The following is a 25,426-nucleotide window of genomic DNA, read 5'->3' on the forward strand; positions in this document are numbered from 1 at the left end:
ATGATTGGATTAGATACAGGGCCCAGCTCGCTGACATTGCGGCTCAAGCGCTGGACCCAGGAAAGGTAAGAATAATAATTTTGCTTCTTTATGTGTTACTGTTTGTTTTTGTGTGTTTGTGTTTTTTTACAGGTTCGGTTGTTGGATTTCGGATTCGAGGACTTCAATAACGGCGTTTTTTTTATTCTCAATAAAATGGTTAATGAGGGTTGTTTTTTTATTTCAATAAAATATTTTTTCTACGTGCTTGTATCTTTTTAAACTTTATTATCACCGCCTTAGCAATAGCTGCCGGCTGATTGACAACCTCCATTACTAAGGCGGGGCTTAATGTTAGCAGGTGCAGAGGCCAACACTAACCCCCATTATTACCCCGATACCCACCGCCACCAGGGGGAATTGGAAGAGCCGGGTACGAACCATTCCCCGACCATCTGTAGTGACGGGCAGGCACCGGGGCGGCCGCAGGCTGGTAGTATTAGGCTGCGGAAGGCCAAAAACAGTGGCCCCTACCACCCTGGTAATGCTGCCTGCTGCTGCTGTGTTGTATCTGGCTGGTTATGAAAATTGAGGGGGACCCGACATCGTTCTTTCCAATTATTTTTTATTATTTATTTTTTTAAATGATGTGGGGTCCCCCCCATTTTTCATAACCAGCCAGATACAATAAAGCAGCAGCAGCAGCCTAGCATTACCAGGGTGGGAAGGGCCACTGTATCTGGCCTTTCCCCTCCTGATAATACCAGCCTGCGGCCACCCCAGTGGCCGACCATCACTACAGATGGTCGAGTACTGGATGGTACCCAGCTCTTCCCAGCACCCCTGGTGGCGGTGGGTACCGGGGTAATAATGGGGGTTAGTGTTAGCCTCTGCACCGGCTAACACTAAGCCCCGCCTTAGCAATGGATGCTGTCAATCAGCCAGCGGCCATTACTAAGGCGGTAGTAATATAGTTTAAAAAAAAACACAAAGACATAGAAAAAATATTTTATTGAAATAAAAAAAAAAAACCCACACAACCCTCATTAACCATTTTATTGATAATGAAAAAAAAGCCGTCATCGAAGTAGTCCTGGAATCCGCCGTAGTCCAACGACCGAACCTGTAAGAAAACACACAAAGAAAACGATTAGTAACACATGTGTTAGGCTTAGATACAGGGCCCATGTGTGATACTGTCTGTGGGACCCTGTATCTAAGCCTACCACAAGGTAAGTTTAGATACAGGGTCCAGCAGACAGTAATCTTATACAGTATAAGATTACTGTGTGCTGGGGCCCTTTATCTAAACCTACAGTGTGGTAGGCTTATATACAGGGCCCAGCAGACAGGATCACGCATGGGCCATGTATCTAAGCCTACCATGTGATTGGCTTAGACACAGGGCCCAGCAGACAGGATCACGCATGGGCTATGTATCTAAGCCTACCATGTGATAGGCTTAGATACAGGGCCCAGCATACAGGATCACGCATGGGCCATGTATCTAAGCCTACCATGTGATTGGCTTAGATACAGGGCCCAGCAGACAGGATCACACATGGGCCATGTATCTAAGCCTACCATGTGATTGGCTTAGATACAGGGCCCAGCAGACAGGATCATACAATCTGTGATCCTGTCTCATGGGCCCCCTAAGCCTGCTACATCGTAGGCTTAGGGGTTGTGCAGTCCCTAAACATTGATGGCCTATCCACAGGATAGGCCATCAATAGCTGATGTGTCGCCCGGGACCCGCAAATCAGCTGTTTTGAAGGGGCCGCAGCACTCGTACGAGAGCTGCTTCCCCTTCATTTCACTACTCGCTCACACTGTGAATCGCCGACATCGATTCACAGTGTGACCGGAATGAAGTGACCGGAATGAAGGGGAGCAGCTCTCGTACGAGTGCTGCGGCCCCTTCAAAACAGCTGATTGGCGGGTCCCGGGAGTCGGAGCCCGCCAGTCAGGGCTACTCTTACCTTCCTCTTCGGCTGCGGCGGGAGTTCTGTCGTCTTGATGCTGTGCGCGGCGCATAGCGCTGTGACGTCATGCGCTGCGCACAGCGTTTGATGTTAGGACCTCCGCTGCCATCCGGAACCAGGAAGGTAAGTAAAGTATGTTACTATAGTAACAGGGGCCCGCGGCCCGAGTTACTATAGTAACTATTGATGTGGTGCGGGGGGCTGTGGGCCCCCCTGGCTTCGGGGCCCGGTCGCAATTGTGACCGCTGCGACCCCTATAGCTACGCCAGTGAGCACGTGTTAGTTAAATGGCTATAACTTTTTTATTTGTTGGGCTAACGACGCGATTTTTGCGACGTTTTTTCCGTAGACAATACAGGTTTCTTTTTTTATAGTTTTTATACACACCTTTTTTGCTATTTTAGAATTTTTATTCATAAAGTTTGAAAATAATAGTAAAAAATAAGCTTTTTTACGTTTCAGCAATTTTTTTTGGGTAATAACATAGTTTTACCCTAAAATAGACCTTTAATTTGTGATCGTCATTGTCTACCGTAAATTTTAATATATTACATGTCTATATTAGGGTAATTGGGTCAGTTCTAGCGTTACAACAATGATTGGCGGGGGGAGAACATTTTTTTTTGGGGTGGGTATTTTATGTGTATTTATTATTAATTTTTTTTGCACTTTACTTTACTATTTTTTTATTACTATGGTCTGTCCCTCAAAGGTCAAAAAAGACCTTTGGGGAACTTTATATATTTTTTTTCTTTCTTTTACACCATATTTGCACAGCAGCCCCAGTTACAGCGGAAATCAGCCCTATCATAGTGACGATTGTCACTAACTGGGCTGTTCTGGGTCTAGTAAGACCCAGCAGCAGTCTGTCAGTAATGGCACCCGGCGATCATGTGACCGGTCACATGATCACCGGGAGGAATAGAGACAGCGCCGCTGCTGCTGTCTCTATTCCTATACACAGCGTTCATTGAGCGCTGTGTAAAAAGACATCGGAGAAGACAGAAGCAGCGAAAGCTGCTTCTATCTTCTCCTCAGGGTCCCCGGCAGTCACTGACAGCCGGAGACACGACATTCAGCTGCCCGATCGCGCGGGCAGCAAGTTAAAACCCGAGCCGTAAAAAGTCTATGGCTCGGGTTTTAAGGACCGTGACCGCTGGCCGTAAAAATACAGTCAGCGGTCGGGAACCAGTTAAATAGGTGACATGTAAATGCATTAAGACAGGCTATGTTCACTCTACCACTAAATGCTCCTGACGTACTGTATATGCCAAACGTGTTCATAGACTTCTATGGACCTAATGTATGCCAAAAGAGTGTCTTTTTGGCATTTTGGCAGTATGCATAGAGCAGTGAGACTATAAAACTCTCTGCCACAGCATGCTGTGATGGTTGAGGCTTTGAACAAGTTCAAGAAGGGCCTTGATGCTCGTCTTGAAAAATATAATCTTACAGGTTATGAGTACTAAATTCTGGAGATGGGACGTTGATCCAGGGATTTATTCTGATTGCCATATTTTGAGTCGGGGAGGAATTTTTTTCCCTAATGAGGCAATTGCCATCAACCTCATGGGGGTTTTGCTTTATTCTGCATTAACACGCTAGGATTATAGGTCGGACTTGATGGAGCTGTGTCTTTTTTCAACCTTCTATAGTCAACAGGATTGTGTAGACTCCCAGTGCCTACGCAATCCTGTTGTCTATAGAATTTACTAAATATTTACTCCCCCTGTGTGTTGTAAGAGACCTACAGTATTCTGACCAATAAAAATATTTTTTCAACCTAATCAACTATGTACCTATGAACATAGATATGCGACAGTGTGCACAGTCATATCCGCTCCTGTACCTTCAACATGATTAGTAAATTAATTCCTGAGATTTTTAAGCATTTACATGGAGCAGTTTGCCTGTAGCACATTTCAAAGTAGTTTCAAGCTAGAAATATAGTTGTCACATAGTTTTTCTTGATTTGTATTATTATTCTGGACCTTCCACTAAACAGCCAGCCAATATCCAACCACTTAGCTCTATTCCCGTGTGCCTAAAGATGTGTTCACATTAAAGTTTTCTTGAATTGCGTTAAGTTATACAATTTGCAATGATACCAATTCAATACATTCTTGCGCCATCTAGTAAAAAAAATTTATACATTAAAAGTATAATTTTTTTTAACATGGAGGTTTATGGGTGACGGTTGGCCGATGGATAGCATTTGCCAGAGGCATCCATCACAAGCACCCAGTAAAAAAAAGTATATTTTAAGTCTATATATATTTTTTAACATGAGAGTCTATAAACGAAGGGTGGCAGACGGATGGCATGTGTTAGAGATATAATTTAAAAAAAAATGTTTATTTAACATCTTGCACCATACATCTCGGGATATGTTGGGTTTAGAGATAAGTTATGGGAGGACACATTTTGTACAACTCATGCAGCCTTGATGAGCCAAACTCCAACACAACAAAATTATATTTCCATGTAGCCCCATAAAGTTGACGATGGGGTTTCCTGGCTTGTCTCTACAATATGTGGGCAGCTTATGATCTGGCTGTTCCAAACTGGTGTCATAAATTGCTTTGCATTATCAAAATACTACCTATATTGGATATTACTAGTAAAGGGAGTATTTATTTATCCATCCAGCTGACTTGGCGTTCAGAGATAGAGAGCAATTCTTTCTTCCATTCTTCTTTTTCAAGCAGGCAGAAATATTGTCAGAGACACTTGTGTGAAATTCTTCTACATCATTAGCAGAGACAACTATTTAAAACTTTGTGGTCTTGAAGAACCGGGCCACGGACTATACAAAAACAGTTTGGTAGTATAAGCTTTTAATAATGTGACCATATTATTTTTAATGGGAAAATTAAATATATTGTACATAAACACAATATTAATACTTTTATTTTGAATGGCAGTGTGAATTTTGTAGCCACCCTGCCTAATGTTTATCTTAGTTGCCAAGAAAGGATACTTGCTATAAACTAATATCGTACTTTATGTTGGAGTTTCTATTGATTTTTAAAAAAAATATATATGAAATTTGTTAAACTCAGTTATCTGAGATGGACCCTTAGGCTGGGACTACATAGTGGCTTTTTAGTTTTGAAATGACAGCTGCAGTCCACAGGTACATGCAACAACTCCAAGTATTCCTGTGGATGGCAGCTGTAGTACGATAGTTAAAAATTATAAAATCTCACTACAAAAAGTCTCCGTGTAGCCTCAGCCTTATCACTGGGTATGGTAAAATAATTTTGGCCTCCTCACTCCGCTATAATCAGTTGTCATTTTGACAATTGGAAGTTAATGTAAGGGTCAGGGAAATGGCTGTAAGTTGATAGTCCAGAAACTGACCTTTTTCAAAGGCCAGACGAATTGAAATTTTAAATAGAAATGTATTGTTTTGGGTGAGATCTCCCATTTTTATGATAAAGGTCTCTTCTTTAGCACATTAGTTTTGGACCCTTGTTTGGAATTTATGTTTTACTCTCTGATACCATAAATAAAATTAAGTATATGGAAGTTTTTAGCAAATATAGTAACTCATCCCCTGCTATGTTTTTTTTGTTTTTTTTAAAGTGTTGGCAAGAACGGTAGGTAAATGTAAAGGGATATGTCCCTATTTATTTATGTATGTATGTATATATATATATATATATATATATATGTATGTGTGTATGTATGTATATATATATATATATATATATATATATATATTCATATAATGTCTCATGAGCCAGGGCTGTAGAAACACAGCCCTGGTCATGAATACAGTTGTAATCAAAGCAGGACAATTAGCATAGCGCTACTTTGTTTGGAAACCATTTAGACAGGAGATATTTTGATCTACTGTCTCCATTTCAAATCTCCCACGTGCACGGACGGTCTGGCGCGCGCTATCTCGCGGGATTACGCACGGGCGCTCATGAGTCAGCTGGTGATATGTTATCACCATGCCGACCCATGTTAGCCAGGGGCGAGCGCCACTCGTCCCCCGCAACAAGCGTACCGGCAGGTTTAAATAGCCCTGCGTCGGTATGCTCAGGAGCTGAAGCTAGCTGGAGCTAGCAGGAAATGACCTCACCACTCCACCAACGAGGAGCAGCTGGGACCTGCCTGCCTCCCACACCACCAATGTCAGCTCACCTGTCCTGCGGTCTCCTGCCCTGCGGACCTGCTCCAACTCCTGCCTCTGCTCCCACAAAACGCTAAGTATCATAGTGTAGCCACAGCTACACTTTACCTCTCCCTCTCTCCCTGTTTGTCCCTGGGTTAAACCTTGCTGTCAGTAACCCTTGAAACCCTTGCTGTCCCTGAGTTAACCCCTTCCTGTAACCCTTGCTGTCCCTGTGTCCCTTGAGTCCCTATTAACCCTTGCTGCCCTGAGTGCCTGTTGACCCTTGCTACCCTGAGTTAACACTTGCTGCCCTGAGTTAACTCTTGTTGCCCTGAGTACCCTGAGTTAACCCCTTGCTGTAACCCTTGCTGTCCCTGAGTCCCTTGAGTCCATGTTAACCCTTGCTGCCCTGAGTCCCTGTTGACCCTTGCTGCCCTGAGTTAACCCTTGCTGCCCTGAGTTAACCCTTGTTGCCCTGAGTTCCCTGAGTAACCCTTGCTGTAACCCTTGCTGTCCCTGAGTAACCCTTGCAGTAACCCTTGAAACCCTTGCTGTCCCTGAAGTTATCCCTTGCTGTCTCTGAAGTTAACCCATTGCTGACTATCCCTTGCAGTCCCTAAGTTAACCCATGCTGCCCTGAGTAACCCTTGCTGTCCCTGAGTAACCCTTGAACCTTTACCTGCAAATTCCCTGGTGACCCTTTTACCTGATTATTAACACTTAGTGTACAGGGACAGTTATATTAGGAGGGAGTGGGACAGAGATAGTGAGCGTATGAGAATTACAAGTAACTTATGTGTATTGTATTGTATTATATTGTAACGTAATTGGGCTATATGCAGCCACCACTAAAGGAGCTAACTGCAGTAAGTTATCCCTAGTGGCGTCTGCAGGTAACAGCTATGACAGTGTCATGGGAAGCAAGGGCCCCAAAGCAATCATATGCCCTGCTTCTATGATAGATACAAGACCGCTTCTAACTTTTTGTTTAGAATTTCAGAAAGATGCTAAACTGAGCTCATTGATCTATTATACTCTCATTTAATTGTGCCTTTTGTCTTCATTAGAAGATTCTCGTGCATAGATCATAGTATACACCGTGTTGACAGAGAAGTTGAATCGCCAGAAGAAATAAGTTTCACTATTTTGTTATGTACGTTTCCTTGTGTAACATTGTGATATTGTCTTATTGAGTCAAACTGACCGGCAAAACAGTAATATAAAAATGGTTAAAGGAAAGGAATAAAATACAGACCATGACAAGCGGTTTATTTTGCAAAACAATCACTATACAGCAACAAATACAATTGCAAATTGGATTGAAAAAACATGAACTAACTACCACCAGCCATTCAATAAACACCTCCCTATGTTTACGGGCTTTAAAAGGTATCAGGTAAATGCACAAATTTGTAAATCACACCCCTCATAATCCAGGACAGAAATGATGGACTGAATTTTCTTTTCCATTGCTAAAGTTGAACTTTCAGTTATTGACTTTGTTTGGTACATTTTTTCGTAAATCTATGGTTGGAATAAGAATCTTATGAGGCATGGACATCAAAAATATTTTGTTTTAAAATAAAATTTCCATCATGTTTTAAAAAGTTTATCAAATTATTCTGCTATTATAATATATAATTTGGTCTGTTGTCTAAATTCAAATTGTACTAATATTTGTTGTTGTAAATGCTTGCTTCTAACTTTGTAGGGTGTCTTGCATTCACAGAGCCCATGAGTCAGAGGAGACAAATCTTTTACATCTGTCTTCTACTTATTTAATTAAAGTAGAAGAGATAAGTACAAATAGTCCCTGTACCTAACCACAAAAAAAAAAAAATATTTTCTAAAGCCCTCTGCTTTACACACCTAAAACTGGCTTGTCACCTGCATGGACTCATTTAATGGTATTTGGCCCGCAAACACATTTACAAAATGCTAACACCACTGGCCAAAAACACTGGCCTGAAGTACTGTGATTCCTTATCTTAACTAGTACACTATACTACATTTGGTATGTGTTAAACTAAGTTGATGAACTATGTTAAAGGGGTTGTCTGGTTTAGAAAACCCATTTTCTGAGTTAAGAGAAGGTAGTCCATCGTTTGGGAACTTCATCTATCAGCCAGAGCAAAGAGTGGCTACAAAGAGCCCAGCAACACCATGCATTACATGGACAGTCCATTCATTTCAATGTGCACTGTGGCGAAGCTGCGGGGGAATTGAACACTTGATCCAGGTTCCTTAACAGATTACAGGCAAGGGCTAATGAACCATAGTTGCAGCCCAAGTGGTTGATATGGGGCCCTTGGAGAAAAGGGGCACAGCCTGGTTGGTCCAGTCCTCTTAGCTAAAAACTAAGTTTTTCTGGAGAGGGAAGTCCTGCACAGGTTCTTGCATGCCACTAGCAGACAAGGAGGCTGAAGAATTGGCCCAGGGTCATAGAAAGGGGAGAAGGAAAATAAAGCAACAGGCCCTTCTGTCCTGGGTGGCAAAACCCGGCATTATAATGGGGGGCCCACTTTGATATTGCTATAGGGTCCCTCTTCTGTGTACGCCACTCAGTACAAGTTATCACTGGAGGTCTCAGAAGCTGGAAGCTTTGTGCTCAGCTTATGATCGGGGGGGAACCTTCTAATAAAAAGGGATTTTTCAAAGAGGACAAATGTTTTAAGCAGCAATGAGTTGTACTTAATAATTTCATTGTTAATGTGGCCCACTTCTATAAAGCATGATTTCTCGCCCCTAATAGACCAGGCATAAATTATCAGGTATTTTATTGCTATAAACTAGAGATCTTTACACGTCATGTTTTTCTCTGCTAACTATAAAATATTAATTTGCCAAACAGATGCTCATCAACCAGAACTGAAGCAATCAAGTCAATGTTTTGTTTTTTTACCTCAGCAAGAAGCCCTAAATCTACCTGTAACTAATTGGTTTATCATTGCTAAAATCACCAAAATCAAAGACCTGACAAAAAGGAGACATTAGTTACAGCACTATCACACTGCCCCTTTCAAGACCACTGAGGAAATATTGTAAATGACAAGGTGCAAGCAGCAAAGCCGGACAATGGGGTACTACCCTAACTGCGACTACCATCTGCAATATTTCAGAACCATATAACCATATAACCAAACCAGATTGTAAAACACCATTGATCATACTGCAGAAGATAAAACATATATCATGACCTTAAACTGTACAGTGCTAAAAGTTAGCACCCTCTAAAAGAACATCGGAAAAGCAATAGAATAAGTTAGCTTTGTACGCTGGAATTATTATGGGCATGGTATTATATTTGATCAATGTCAGAACATTGATGTAACTTGCTGTCCGCACAGACAGACTGTAAAGTAAAGCCTACAGTCACCAAAAAATCCCACAAAGCTGCATGAGTTCTACGAGGGTTCCTGGCCAGGTAGACTCCATTAGTCTTCTAGTACTGTAGACTATACACACAATGGGCCTCATATATCAAAACCCTCCTTGTTTCCAATAGCAACCAATAAGAGTTCACACCTTTTCTGTCAACTTGTAGTAATATATGAGGCCCAATGAATCTTGACTGCTGCATAATAGCAGGTTAATGGGACTCGTACAGCAAATATGACTTTACTTACAAAAAGATTAACAAATATTCGTTTCGGAACTAACAAATAGCTCAAAGGAGAATTCAAAGTAATGTAACTTCACAATCTCTAATGCATTTTAGAATTTTATTCTGGCATTTAATGTTGTGTAATTTTGACAAAAAATATTATATCACGTGGAATTTTTAAAAAGCTTAGTGAGAAAAGGTATTCTAGCACTTAAATCCATGAGGGTTTAACTTATTAACTGCAAATTACCTCAATTCAATTACTTAAAATTGATTCAACTTCTAGACACAAAATGAATGATAGAGCGACTAATTTTTGCAAAATAGTGACTCTTTTTCTCAGATTTGTGACCTTTTAGCTCAGAATTGCTATAATACTGAGTTTGAAGGAGTAAGTAAATGCATTCTAGTATTGAAGCTTTGGTTTGTGTTTTGATATGCCATAAATTCCTTTAGCCTTGAATGATAGATAGGGTCTGTTTCTGCTAAAAGGTCATATTTTTTAAATAGGGATAAAGAGATATGTTGTGTATACTTCCATTCATGTACTTATAGACATTATTTACAAATTACAAGTACAAAAAAGTCCTTGACTTGGGTTTCTTCAGTAGAAAGCCTTGAGGGCATCTTACTAATAGAAGCTTGAAAAAAAGTACTCAGTGAGCAGTCACTCTAGATCAGGGGTTCTTAGGGTTCCTAAGCCAAGTACCCACCTACTGAAATAAATTACATCAAAGTACCCACCTACTGAAATAAATTACATCAAAGTAACCATCTACTGAAATAAATTACATTAAAGTACCCATCTACTGAAATAAATGACATCAACGTACCCATCTACTGAAATAAATGACATCAACGTACCCATCTACTGAAATAAATTACATCAAAGTAGCCACTAGGCTACGATCAAATAATATGCTGCACCTATTAAAAGCACAGCGTGAAAATAGTGCCCGCAAGAGACATGTTGTGTACCCTGGTGTACATGCAGCACAGGTTAAGAACCCAGGCTCTAGATGACTAGTAGATGTTATAGGTGTTATAATATTTAAGATCTTGTGTGGCTGACACTAGAATTAAAATATGAATAGCTGCTGACCTTTTGGGTTTTGTTCTCCAGTAGTAAATCCTCACTAGCCCTTTGCTGCAGATCTGAGCAATGTACTAGAATATTGAGTGCACGAGCTACTACCTCACTGAACTCAATACTTGCACTTGCGTATCGCTCTACTCAGAATCAGAGTAATGTTCAACTTTAGCAAGTAGATAAAAAAAGTCAGCATCGCTTTCTGACTGGATCTTTGTACATGGAAAAGAAAATAGGAACTTTCAGGATTAAAAATCAACTAACACTTCAGCCCTTTCGAAATGAGGAGCAAGAGAAAAGCAGTCATTGACAAACACAGCTCATTTTTGGAGCAATCCAGCTTAGAAAGGGAAATCAAAACAGCCAATGCTTCTTAAGACCCCAAACAGAGCAATTTCATGCTAAAGAGCTTTGCTGTGATTTATCTGAATTTGTTTAAGTACACATTATCGTTGTTTTTTTTTAGTTTTGCATTTTTACTTAGGAAAAAAAGGAAGCTTTCCTAATATTAAATTATGCCTACCTAAAACTGCTTTACCAAATGGTGCAATAGACACAGATACTGTGAGTAAGAAATGGATTTTTCAAGTATATGAAAAGGTTTTGGGAGAATGAATGAAAACATGGCCACAGAGAAATATATATATACATCTAGATTAATAATACTGTATCAAACGGGTGGAAAAAGGTGTTGGAAATGTTTGCCTATGCACAAAGCTAAAGTTTTTCTGTTCATAGCCTCTGCTGCTTGAAAGGTCTGCAATGCACAATATTACAAAGCAAAGCAGGCATTCTAGTAGCTGAAAGACCAATAAATATACAGATACTAGTCATAAAATAAGTGCGTTATTTTGACAGTTGCTCCCTTTCAATGCTGCTCCACATTTCCTCTAACAGGGAACATTTCTCCCATTGTACAAGCATGACCGACAGTACGCTAACAGGAATTGCTTTTTATGTTGGATAGTGGTGAGTGTTTGTCTTCTTCATTAAACATGTTGCATGTGGCCTTTCGCACAGCAGAAAGCTTCAATGGATTTGTTAGCCTATGGGGATTGGGGATTTGATGGAACAAAGATCTTGACCATTATCTGAACTGAACAGGCAGATGAGCAGCCGCTCTAACAGGACATGGCTCTTACGCAAACATTGTTTGGGTGGCTGGCAGGCACATGTTGAAATAACACCAAGTATTGTAGGGCTCCATGCAAGACTAGTCAAGAGCAGTGATAAGGACTTGGGTGATGCTTGGAAAGTAGCCTAATATGTAAAGTTTGGTCTTTTAATTCCTGTGGAACATGACAATGTATGACCAGACCTCTCTGTCTACTGTTATCCTAGGATTTATTTATTTTTCCTGCCAGTAACATAATGGGTCAATCTGGCACCTTCCCACAGAAAATTATGTATACGATATAGAACCTACTTGTGTATAGGTTTGGCATTATGTGATATTTGCTCGGGGTGTAAAATGATCTGAAAAGTAATGAATGTGACACCTGCTTTGAGCCCAAATCCTGCCAAGAGCTCATGCGTAAATATTTTCATTATTAATATTATTATTATTTAAGAATAACTTCATACACTGCTAAAGGTATAACACATTCATAAGCCCTGTTTGGCCAGAGCTGCAGTGACATCTTCTGCTAGGGTTGCAAGCTGTGGTGATTCTAGCAGGTTGATGCTTCCAGAAGAGGACACATTGCTGAGACGGCGTGGAGAGGCAACGCTAGAATGACCTGGAGACTGTGTGATTATTTCAGCACCATGGTCAACACGGGCTTTAGCTTGCTCTCGGAAATGCAATTTCTGACTGTCTATCTGTCGGAGAAAAAAAGATCAATATACACATTTGCAAACGACTTAGGTCATCAGTTTTTTAAGCACCAGTCTAGAAACCTTGATTTTATCTTAAAGGGATTTTCGACCAACTACAAAGATGTTTGAACTTCTTACAATAACAAATGCTCAAAACCCAAAAAATTTAATATAGGAAGTCGTGTCATCATAGTGACGTCATCGTTGTGTGTCCATGGACAAAATGTTATCACCCTGAAATAGCATGTTTTTTTGGGGTGTTTTTTTGGGCACTGGCAGCAGTTAAAATGTATTTCTAAGGGATGGAAAATTACAAAAAAATAGTTTACTGTGTGAGAATGACTGTCAATAAAGCTTCAATGAGAATCCAGAGTGAGACATGAATGGCTGGCTGTAAGTATTTGACTATATTTCAAGCTTGGTAGCTAGATATTTTTCTCTAACATTCTATTATATACATTTAGGAGGTGTTAATTTGATAACCCCTTATATTTAATAACCCGTTATATTGCTCTAGGCAAGTTGTAACTTAGTAGTAGATAAAGTAAGTCATACAGTACTTTGCCACCGGCAGTTACCGAACAGAGTACATGGCCAATTAGATTAATTAGGTACAGTCTAATCTGAGTCTAATTGTTACAGCCATATAAAAATTTGGAATTTTACAAAAATTATAAAAAAAACAACATATATTCCAAAAAGCTCCATAATTATATTTTGTTTGTGGATTAATAGCGCTGCATTAACTTTCTCCTCCCAGTCCAAAGGCATCAATAACAAGTAACAGTGGCAATACCAATTTCTCAAAAATGTCAGAATTAGGCACAACGAAAAAATGAGACCACAACATGCAAGGTTTGGAAAAATATATGTATTCTTTGTATAAAAAACGCAGTTATACAAGCCACTTTAAAACAGTGCAAAACAGTCTTAACTTGGTATTCACCCCATATAAAGAAGTCCTCAGATCGTTAACTCAGGCCGGTAAGATGTTCGTTGAATCAGGCTTAGAAATCCGATGGACATCTGCAGAGACCGACGTGGAGGGAGAAGTGCGGCGTTAGACTACGCCAGTTGCGACGTTTCGGGGATCCACCCCTTTCTCAAACGTCTTTTTATACAAAGAATACATATATTTTTCCAAACCTTGCAGGTTGTGGTTTCAGTTACTCGTTGTGCCTAATTCTGAAATTTTTGACTATTCCTGAGATTGTGAAGCATCTCAAACGGAACACTACACCCCTATGAACTTTAAGGTCTATTTTATTATTTGCATACAGAATATAAATTTCTCACCTTGATATGTCCACCGCCAGGAATGTGGTGAGCATTATCTAGTGAGCCGACCTTTGCGTGGGCTTTTTCCTTGAAATCCAGTTTAACACTCTCAATCCTAATATTTCCACCACCTGCACATAACAAAGTAAATGTTATTATTACCTTATTGAGATAACATTGGTCATTTTAATCACATGCCACTGTCCTATTTAGATATGTAGCAAAAATAAAAATCTGTTACAATATATTTATTTATATCTTGTTGTAAATGAAAAATATGCAATAGAAAGAATATTTTATATATAAGTAAATCAGAAGTTAGTGCGTTAGCCACAATTTGGTAACTACGTTTTACTTATAGAGATTATATAGTTTTTCTGTTTTGATATGGGTGCCATTTGTGAAAAAGTGAGAACAGGATGTGATTGGTTGTCACCTTTGTATTCACTTTTTAGAAATTCATGGTAAACTGTCATCATGTCAGCATTTTCAATCAATAAGGTCCTGTTCACACCATGTTTTTTTGTATGAACTGTTGAACTAAAGATTAGAAAAATGGGAACCTTCAAAACAGGATTCAACAGCATTCCTATCCAGTTGCAACCTGTTGCCATTGACTTCTATTGTACAAAAAAACAGGATCTATCTGGACATCTTAAACAGGACAGAAAAAGAGCCTGCATCACTTTTGTATCCGGTTGCATCTTGTTTTAATGGTAAATCTTTTCAACAACAACAAAAAAGTACTTTTTAAACAGGATTCAAAAACCTGGTATGAACCTAGCCTTATAAAGTGATAACTCAAATGTAGTTAATTCAAAAGTGACCACCAATACGGCTGCATATCCCATTGTCATATTCTTCATTTTATCATTTCAATTTTATCATTTAAAATGTGAAATTGTATAAGGAAGATAAAAAATAAATTTTCTTTATTCACACTTGCCAATTATCGATACAATCGCTCTGGTAACTGGTAATCGTAACAATAAATTGCCAGTGTAGATGGGCAATAATTGCACTTAAAATGTATGTTGTTTGCGGTTTATTTTGGCAATCAGAGTCTCCAGTGTACTCCAAATTACTCTATAGATTTCTTTCTTTACTAACCTGGCCGTCAGATAGACCACAAAGTATCTATTCATTTTGCTTTTAAAAGCAAGCTGTCCAGCAACCAGAGAAAAAGACTAAAAGTCACCTTAGTGCTATTATATTGTGCCATGTCAATCAAGGGAACACTTATATTTTTAAGTGCTGATAATGGATCCAAATATAAATTGATCTTTTGTGGTTGTATTGAAAATGTTGATCAATTGTCTTTCTAACCTTTCTCAATGTGAGAAAGTATCAAACATTACTGGAGATTTATATTGATTGGCATATGAAATGTATTACTTATTTATCTGTTATCTATATATGAAATTAAGGCATTATGGTAATGTTCGGGGATGTCTTGTTGCACTTATACTTTATTTGTATTCCAGTAGGTGAGTCTCTCTGAACTTTATTACTGTGATATTTTGTATGATTGTTTTTGTATAAGGAACCTAGATTTTGTGTCCTCCTATTATCATCATAACGTTGTGCTTTTTATCCTAAAGTGGTCCATATGCTTTTTTAAATGATGTAATCTTTTTTTTATTAAATAATAATAAAGATGAAGATTTCAATATTATAGGCATTGGTTGTAGTTTGTAAATATTTATTACTGGAGGTAAAATGCAGCTAAAAGATTTGTGTCACTGATTTTGGGGTGTTATCTTTATGATATAGTTTACAGTTTAAGATATATCCCCTTATTACATTTAGGTAAATTATTTTACTTTTACTTTTTAGTGTCTCATTTTGCCATTTTCAGTTACTTTCACTTTGAAGCGAATAAGCTCTGACCAATCAATGATTCAGTGTAGCTCCGCATAGTATGTGAGTTTGCATGATCGACCAATCGGCTCCTAAGTTCTCTATTCTAAAAAGACTGAAAAAGGGTGGAAACCCCCATGGATATTAATCAGCAACCATTGTGTTAAAATCCAGGTCAGCTGCAGTGTAAGTTACCGTTAGAAAATCCAGTCAAAGTCACATGTGCAGGATGCATTTATCATATGATTCTATAATGATGTGCAAGATACATTTATCATATGCTTCTATAATGATGTGCAGGATACATTTAGCATATGATTCTATAATGATTGCACCAAAGACATTAGTATATCTAAAAATATTATTAATAATTATCCGACAGAGCAGATTTCTCTTCACTATTTGGAATAATTTAGCATTGGCAATTGTAGCGTCCATGACCACGGGCCGTCGGGTTTCCTCACCTCCCGACGCCCGCAGCCATGGTTCCGTGAGCGCTGGTCCCCATCTCCTTCCTAGGAGACGCTAGAGCTCACTTCCACTCCGGTCTGCTGTGTCCCGTAGGGAAATCATCTTAATCATCATAATCAACTGCCCATGATTTCCTGGTCTATAAGAAGGCCCCAGCCCTTCTGATCCTTGCCTAAGCATTGTTAGTTATCCCAAGTCTGTCTTGCAAATGGTCCCTTAGTGTTTCCCGTTCCAGTTGTTACCCGTGCTCTGTTATCTAGGTGTTCCTGTATCCCGTGCTGTTCTTGTTCCTGTGCCTACTAGTGTCGGAGTCGTGTCACGCCCTGTGTCATCTGCCACGTCCAGAGGAATTCGCCAACCTGCGGCACCTGTGTTATCTGCCACGTTTGGCGTTACTTGCTGCACCCATCTCAATCAGTGCCAGAGCTGCGGCCACTGTCTGGACTATCCAGGTACCCTTGTGCGGGAAATTGTATTGAAGGGGTTCCCTGTTGTTTGGACAGCTGCCTCCCCGCTACGGCGGTACGGCCTAGTGGGTCAACATGACAGTACGCTCAGGCCATGGACCCCGCTTGTCCATCTGAGACCTTGACGACATAAGCCATGCTGACCGAGATGGAGGATCTCCAGTCACGACAAGACCAACTCCATCTGTCGGTGAACGCCATAGCCCATCGGCTGCTTGCTCCAACCACAGTCGTCACCGCACCCATTCCTGCTGTTCCTCCTGCTACACTTCCTGTCTGTACCAGTACCAATCCCCTGTGCTTCCTGCCACTACCTCCACGCTATGACGGAGATCCGAGGTCCTGCCGGGGATTTTTGAATCAGTGCCAGATCCACTTCAGACTGCATGCCAGGTCCTTCTCTTCGGATGACGTCAGGATCCCCTTCATCATCTCTCTCCATACTGGCAAAGCCCTGGCATGGACTAATCCTGTGGGAACAGAAACCCGTGACTTGCAGTGCTTCTTACGGACCTTCCGCTCGATCTTTGAGGAACCTGGGAGAGTTTCTTCGGCTGCTGCATCCCTGCTGACCCTACACCAGGGAGACCTCTCCATGGGTGAGTATGCCATTCAGTTCCGTATCCTGGTTGCTGAGTTGAGCTGGAACAACGAGGCTTTGGTGGCCACATTCTGGCAGGCACTGTTTTCAGGGATTAAGGACAAGCTGACTGCTCGAGATCTGCCATCTACCCTGGACGATCTTATCCTACTCGCCTCCTGGGTTGACATGAGGATCCAGGAGCGTTCCCAAGAGGTACTCCGGGAGAGAGAACTTCCTAGGCTGGATTCTACTTTCCAGCAATCCTCCACAGTCATCCCACCAGAGGATCTTGTACAGAGTAACTAAGCCAAGTTGTCTATCCAGGAGAGACAGCGCATAGGCACCTCTGGACTTTGTCTGTATTGCGGCCTCGGAGGCCATATTGTGCGTCTGTTACCCCAGAGGCCAGAGAGACCCCATTGCCTAGGATTGGTTGGAGAGACAACTCTAGGTGGAACGGTACCTAATAGAGCATTCTTTTCCAAGCTGACTATTCCTGTGACCCTAGTATCCGACGAGAGGACGCATCGAGTTTCTGCCTATCTTGACTCTGGATCTGCGGCAAACTTCATTCAAAAGGAGCTAGTGGATCATCTTCAGTTGCCCACAGTTCCCCTGGAGACATCTTTGGCTGTTGCCTTGGTGAATGGACTGCCTCTGCCTAATCCTATCGTTTCTAAAACCAAGCCGTTGAAGCTCCAGGTTGGAGTTCTTCATTCTGAACTGATTTCTTTCCTTGTTTTGCCAAAGGCCATCAATTCTGTTCTGCTGGGCCATGGCTTCGCCTACATGTCCTGGACTGGAATTCTGGAGAGGTTCTCCAATGGGGCTACAAGTGCCCTGGTCGTTGTCTGTTGCAGGTCCATCCTGTCCAGCCTCCTCTGCCTTAGTCATTGGCGGGACTCCCCCCCCTTAGTTTGCAGATGTTTTCAGCAAAAGGGAGGTTGAGACGCTGCCTCTACATCGGACTTATGACTGTCCCATTGAACTGGTTCCTAATGCCTCTCTCCCCCGTGGCTGAGTACATCCTCTCTCCTTGCCAGAGTCTCTATCCATGTCAGCCTATATCAAGGAGAATTTGGAGAGGGGTTTCATACGAAAATCTTCCTCCACGGCCGGGGCTGGATTCTTCTTCTTTAAAAAGAAGGACAAATCCCTTCGACCCTGCATTGACTACCGTGGTCTCAACCAGATCACAGTCAAGAACAAATACCCGTTGCCACTTATATCCAAGCTGTTTGATCGCATACGAGGAGCAAAATGTTTTGTAAGCTAGACCTGCGGGGGGCTTATAACCTAGTCCGGATTCGCCGGGGTGACGAATGGAAGACGGCATTTCACACCCGGGATAGGCACTATGAATACCTAGTTATGAACTTCGGACTGTGTAACGCTCCTGCAGTATTTCAGGAGTTCGTTAATGATATCTTCTGTGATCTCCACTATGTCTGTGTTGTTGTGTTGTTGTTTATCTCAATGATATTTTGATTTTCTCCGCAGATTCGACGACTCATCAGAGGCATGTCCGTCAAGTTCTACTACGATTAAGGGAGAATCGTTTATACGCCAAGCTGGAGAAGTGCGTCTTTGAGAGGAGTTCTCTGCCCTTCCTGGGCTACATCATCACGGATCAAGGTCTCAAGATGGATCCTGAGAAAGTGAGAGCTGTCCTGGAGTGGCTACGTCCTCAAGGCTTAAGGGCCATACAGTGGTTCCTGGGGTTCTCCAATTTCTACCGGCAGTTTATTCCTAACTTCTCTTATCTGACGGCTCCCATCCCTACCCTTTATTAGCCTCAAGAGAGCCTTCAGTTCAGCGTCGATCCTCCATCATCCTGACGTATCTCGTCAGTTCTCACTGGAAGTAGACGCTTCCTCTGTTGGTGCTGGGTCACTTCTGTTCTAGAGGAGCTCCAAAGGAAAGGCAGTAGTATGTGGCTAATATTCTAGACTTTTTTCCTCTGCTGAGCGCAATTACTCTATTGGAGATCGGGAGCTACTGACCATCAAATTGGCTCTGGAGGAGTGGAGACATCTTCTAGAGGACACAGCTCACCCCATCCTGATCTTCACCGACCACAAGAACCTTACCTACCTTCAGTCTGCACAACGACTGAATCCCCGTCAAGCCAGGTGGTCGCTGTTCTTCACCCGTTTCCAGTTTATGCTCCACTACCGTTCCGCGGACAAGAATGTGAGGGCCGATGCCCTGTCCAGATCGTTTGAGACGGAAGACACGGTGGAGTCCCTTCAGACTATCATAGACCCGTCCTGCATTGTCACTGCTAATCCTCTGCAGGTTAGAGACATCCCTCCGGGGAGGACTTTTGTTCGCTGGGGACACAGTTCTAAACTAGCTGGACACGCTGGTGTCCGTAAAACCCGAGACCTGATTGCTCGTCACTTCTGGTGGCCCACGCTACCTAAAGATGTTCTGAACTTTGTCTCTTCTTGCACGGTGTGTGCTTCCAACAAAGTTACTCACTCCAAGCCTGCCGGCCTGCTTCAACCTCTGCCTGTACCCAACGCCCCCTGGCAGCACATTGCGATGGACTTTGTCACAGACCTTCCCTCCTCAGCAAGATGCAACACTGTCTGGGTGATGGTGGAGCGGTTCTCTAAGATGGCACATTTTATCCCGCTGACCGGCCTATCTTCTGCTCCCCGACTAGCGAGTCTCTTCATTCAACACATCTTTTGCTTGCATGGCTTGCCTCTTCACATTGTGTCCGACCGTGGGGTTCAGTTTACGTCAAAGTTCTGGAGAGCCCTCTGTAAACTCCTGGATGTGAGATTGGTCTTACCAGCCAGTTATTAAATGTACACCTTTAAATGCTTTTTTTCAAATATATACACTACCGTCAAAAGTTTAGGGTCACTTAAAAATGTCCTTATTTTTGCAAGAAAAGCACAGTTTTTTTCAATGAAGATAACATTAAATTAATCAGAAATACATTCTATACATTGTTAATGTGCTAAATGACTATTCTAGCTGCAAACGTCTGTTTTTTAATGCAATATCTACATAGGTGTATAGAGGCCCATTTACAGCAACCATCACTCCAGTGTTCTAATGGTACATTGTGTTTGCTAACTGTGTTAGAAGGCTAATGGATGATTAGAAAACACTTGAAAACCCTTGTGCAATTATGTTAGCACCGCTGTAAACAGTTTTGCTGTTTAGAGGAGCTATAAAACTGACCTTCATTTGAGCTAGTTGAGAATTTTGAGCATTACATTTGTGGGTTTGATTAAACTCTCCAAATGGCTAGAAAAAGAGAGCTTTCATGTGAAACTCGACAGTATATTCTTGTTCTTAGAAATGAAGGCTATTCCATACGAGAAATTGCCAAGAAACTGAAGATTTCCTACAACGGTGTGTACTACTCCCTTCAGAGGACAGCACACACAGGCTCTAACCAGAGTAGAAAGAGAAGTGGGAGGCCCCGCTGCACAACTGAGCAACAAGACAAGTACATTAGAGTCTCTAGTTTGAGAAATAGACGCCTCACAGGTCCTCAACTGGCAGCTTCATTAAATAGTACCCGCAAAACGCCAGTGTCAATGTCTACAGTGAAGAGGCGACTCCGGGATGCTGGCCTTCAGGGCAGAGTGGCAAAGAAAAAGCCATATCTGAGACTGGCTAGTAAAAGGAAAAGATTAATATGGGCAAAAGCACACAGACATTGGACAGAGGAAGATTGGAAAAAAGTGTTATGGACAGACGAATCGAAGTTTGAGGTGTTTGGAACACACAGAAGAACATTTGTGAGATGCAGAACAACTGAAAAGATGCTGGAAGAGTGCCTGACGCCATCTGTCAAGCATGGCGGAGGTAATGTGATGGTCTGGGGTTGCTTTGATGCTGGTAAAGTGGGAGATTTGTACAAGGTAAAAGGGATTTTGAATAAGGAAGGCTATCACTCCATTTTGCAACGCCATGCCATACCCTGTGGACAGCGCTTGATTGGAGCCAATTTCATCCTACAACAGGACAATGACCCAAAGCACACCTCCAAATTATGCAAGAACTATTTAGGGAAGAAGCAGGCAGCTGGTATTCTATCTGTAATGGAGTGGCCAGCGCAGTCACCAGATCTCAACCCCATAGAGCTGTTGTGGGAGCAGCTTGACCGTATGGTACGCAAGAAGTGCCCATCAAGCCAATCCAACTTGTGGGAGGGGCTTCTGCAAGCATGGGGTGAAATTTCTCCCGATTACCTCAGCAAATTAACAGCTAGAATGCCAAAGGTCTGCAATGCTGTAATTGCTGCAAATGGAGCATTCTTTGAGGAAAGCACAGTTTGAAGGAGAAAATTATTATTTGAAATAAAAATCATTATTTCTAACCTTGTCAATGTCTTGACTATATTTTCTAGTCATTTTGCAACTCATTTGATAAATATAAGTGTGAGTTTTCATGGAAAACACAAAATTGTCTGGGTGACCCCAAACTTTTGAATGGTAGTATATATATATATATATATATATATATATATATATATATATATATATATATATATATATATATTATTATGAAGTCAATGTTTTATGTAATTATAATTATTTTTTTCTTTTGTTACAAATTAGAAGTTGTATCGTTCGCTATCAGCCAAATCTGTCAGTCAAATGAACTGACTGCTGGGCTATGAGCGGGTCCACTGTGTGTCTAATAAACAGGATCACAGTAATATCAATCACATCTTCATAAACTTAGATGTGATTGTCATTTTAATGGTGCTGTGTGTTAGAGAAACACAGGACCCGAGTCGTGAGTTCAGCTGAACTGACGGAATTGGCTGATAGCGAACAACACAGCTTCTATGTATAGAGTATACATAGAAGCTGTATCAGAAAAACTTAATAACATTTTTATTAAAAGTCAATTCAGAAAATGTTTATAATCACACAGGACAATGATTTTATAGAAACAAAATAAAAAAAACAGTTTTCAAGGGTGTACATAGCCTTTAAGGCCAGATCCTAATATTTAGTAGGGTTGCAATCTGTGGTGATTCATTCAGGTATATTTTTTCAGAAGCGGAGACATTACTAGGACATCATGTGGATGAAGTGCTAGAAGGACCTGGAAACCTTGGTTATTTCAACACCACGGTCATTACAGACTTCGGATTGCTCTTGAAAATGTAACCCAGCAACACTTTGAAAAACCTTTACACTGTTTCATATTCCCTCACTCTTGTTTGATTGGTTACTGGACTTATCAGGTTTTGTTTTTTTAATAATGCCATATACAATACATGCTCAGCTATACGCTGGCTGGTTAGATTTTGATCTGACATAATCTAAGTGGTAGGAACATATTGGAACATTATTGGCATGGTATGAATTTAATCTACTGACGGTGCAAGGGTCATCTTTTTCATTGTTTTATATTCAGGTAATAAAGGTTGCATTTTTGGACTCGTTTTTTCAGCGAATGGTTTATTGTGTCTTATGATCCACATGCCTAGGTAATCATCAGTTATATTAATGTAGAATGTCCATTCAGTAGCAGTAACAACTTGTCAGGCAAAATTATTTGTTAGGCAGTGCCCCAGAAACGTGAGAGCTGAATAACAAAATGGACGTCCAACATACATAAAATAGGGTTTTCCTTTTTGTTAGACTGGTACATCCTTAAAAGTGCCAGCATGATAACGTATAGTATGCAACCTGGCAGATTCCAAATGTTGTGCTTGTTTTAATGAGTTCAAATTGTCATATTAGTTTAAATTCATATAAAATGAAAATATTATCTTAAATGCATCAATGAACAGAGTAAAATCAATGGTTACAAGTTGGTAATCTCTTTACCTGGCCTGTGCCGTATGTTCTTCAGGGATCCACATTTTGATGTTATATGACTAAGGTCAATCTTCTTGGTAACAATCTGGATCTGTAACAATAGATCAAAAAAATTAAGTTACATATATAGAAAGTAAATCTGGATGACCCTGGATGGGAATTGGCAAGAAATTGCTGGATTTTTTATTTAGAAATTGATTCATGCTATAGTGGTAGTGAGTACAGACAGAGGTCAGTGGTGCAGCATGTAACAAAACAAGTAGTTACATTATATTCAGAAGACATTGGTTAATGTGCAAGAAGTGGTTAAAATATAGGTTATCAACATAGGAGTAAAGAAATCATTTGACCTTGAGCAATCTTTTAATATTTTATTTTGAGGACACTACAATAACTGAATGACTCTGGATTGAACATCCGAGCCTTCTCTTCAGACCCCTCTTCTTTCTCACTGTCTGTGCCTCTATTAAAAAATAGTTCTTTTTTCTGAGTGTCATTTCATTATCAAACATCCCAATTACATGTATCAGTAAAATATGTGCTTATATTGTAGTTGTGAAAGAAGTTGTCCCTTTCCATTTGTTCTATTAGGACATATGGATATCATAGATCGGAAATACCCCACTCTTCACCAACCTCAGAACTTCAGGAAAGAGCAGCTTCAAATCTGTATTACATGATCACCCATTGATGGTTGGTAAGGGAGATATATGTGGCCACCTTAAGATTTTCTTAGCATTATCATCTAATCAGTGGGGGTTTCACTAGCCGGACCCATGGCAATCAGCTGATCGCCAGGGTGTCCATCACATGAGGAGGTTATTCAGATGTGACTACTCCTTTAATGATTCTTCTAGCCAATCACAGGTTGCCACATATGTTTGGGGGCAGTTTGACTCTTTAGCCAAGGTGATGTGGTATATTTTGGGCAATCATAGTTTTACATTTAAAAAGTCTTATACGCCTATGATTGGCTCAATACGAACATTTCATTGTATGCTATTGGCTAAATCAGAGTCTTGGTCACATTGTAAACGATTGGCTGAAAACAGTCTACTCCCTTTTTGAAAGATATTATTTTAATTGTTTTGATCAATAAAGTCAGAGGAGTATTTTTGGGTATACAATGCAGCATCTCTGTGTCGCTTACTTCTCTCTGATATTTCGATGTAACCTATGATTTGGATCTGGATACATTTACTGGGCGAGTGTCAGTTGATATACTCATCTAAAACTTCAGTCTAATATATATTTAGCCATGATTGCGTCAACACTGCTCATGTGGCCAAATTAACTAAAAAAGTGAACATTGAAGAGACATATAACAGACAGAACAGGTGCTAAAAGGTTAGAAGTAGTATAAAAGGGTGGAGCCTTAAAGGATCTTTAGAAGGAGCACCAAGGAAGTGTTGGAGGAGATCCCATCATAAAGTGTGCCCTTACTTACTTCACCTCCCCCAGCATTATGAGTGATATTATCCTTGGAACCGCAACGAGACTGAACATCACTATAATCAATCTTCTCACTTAAGATTTTAACCTAAAAGGAACAGGAAGCAAAGTAAACGTGTTCTAATAAGTAAAAGGTAGCAGCAAACAAAAATTAACTGCTACCTTAGGGTGCTCCTAAAAATAGGCAAAAATCCAAGGGTTTGTATCATAAGCTTTCTATACTGCACAAGTATTACTAGTTTTGTGATTCAATGAATGGGAATCCTACATAGTTACATAGTTATTTGGTTGAAAAAAAGATAAATAACCCTTCATACTATATTGTTTCAGAAAACAATATAAACTGATTTGCTGCTTCTGCTGAAACCAGTCCTTGTAGATCATAATACAGCTTTAAAACTTTTACAGTAAAGAACCATTTTTTCACAGTTGGCGATTGAACATGTTTTACCTACAGCTACAGAGAGTGCCTATGTGTATTTTGAGGTCTGTCGGAGGTTTTCACTGTATTTTTTGGGTGGTCTATATCTATATATAAGTTGATCATATCTCTTAATTGCCTTTTGTCAAGGTGGAATAAAGTAAACTCTCTGTGTTTACCTGTGTACACCATTTTACAAACAGAAGTAATCTACACAAAAAGTTCAGCAACTTTGTAAATATCTTGCACTACTCATTTGTATGTACTGATCCTGGTTACATCTAGTATTGTACCTTAGAATGGTATTCAAAATTCTGTAGGCTTCATAGCAAAAATTTCCCAGCAGGCTCAATGTCAATGTCATTTTGGAAGTCTAATCTATAAATCCACTAATATAAGAAAAATTAAAAGGAGAGAGGCAGAGCCCCATAGAGCAGTACAGTCTCAATCCAGTAGTTTGACATGGCGGTCTATAGGTAAGATGC

General features: G+C 40.5%; 1 protein-coding gene across 12 annotated transcripts in view; it reads right to left on the reverse strand.

Moving 5' to 3' along the window:
• Positions 1-7,338: 7,338 nt before the first annotated feature.
• Positions 7,339-25,426, reverse strand: part of MAP2 (microtubule associated protein 2) — a 196,097-nt gene continuing 178,009 nt past the window's right edge. For 9 of the 12 annotated variants that reach the window (XM_075829689.1, XM_075829687.1, XM_075829685.1 and 6 more), the window contains 4 exons: positions 24,516-24,608; positions 23,078-23,159; positions 13,899-14,011; positions 7,339-12,605 (listed from right to left, as the gene is read on the reverse strand). In XM_075829689.1, the coding sequence (XP_075685804.1) occupies positions 12,390-12,605; positions 13,899-14,011; positions 23,078-23,159; positions 24,516-24,608 (504 nt within the window). In that variant the 3' untranslated portion in view covers positions 7,339-12,389. The remainder of the gene's footprint in view (positions 12,606-13,898; positions 14,012-23,077; positions 23,160-24,515; positions 24,609-25,426) is intronic. The other 3 variants (XM_075829688.1, XM_075829696.1, XM_075829690.1) reach the window with 2 other exon arrangements.

This window comes from Rhinoderma darwinii, chromosome 6 (assembly GCF_050947455.1).
Source record: "Rhinoderma darwinii isolate aRhiDar2 chromosome 6, aRhiDar2.hap1, whole genome shotgun sequence".
NCBI classification, from domain to species: Eukaryota; Metazoa; Chordata; class Amphibia; order Anura; family Rhinodermatidae; genus Rhinoderma; species Rhinoderma darwinii.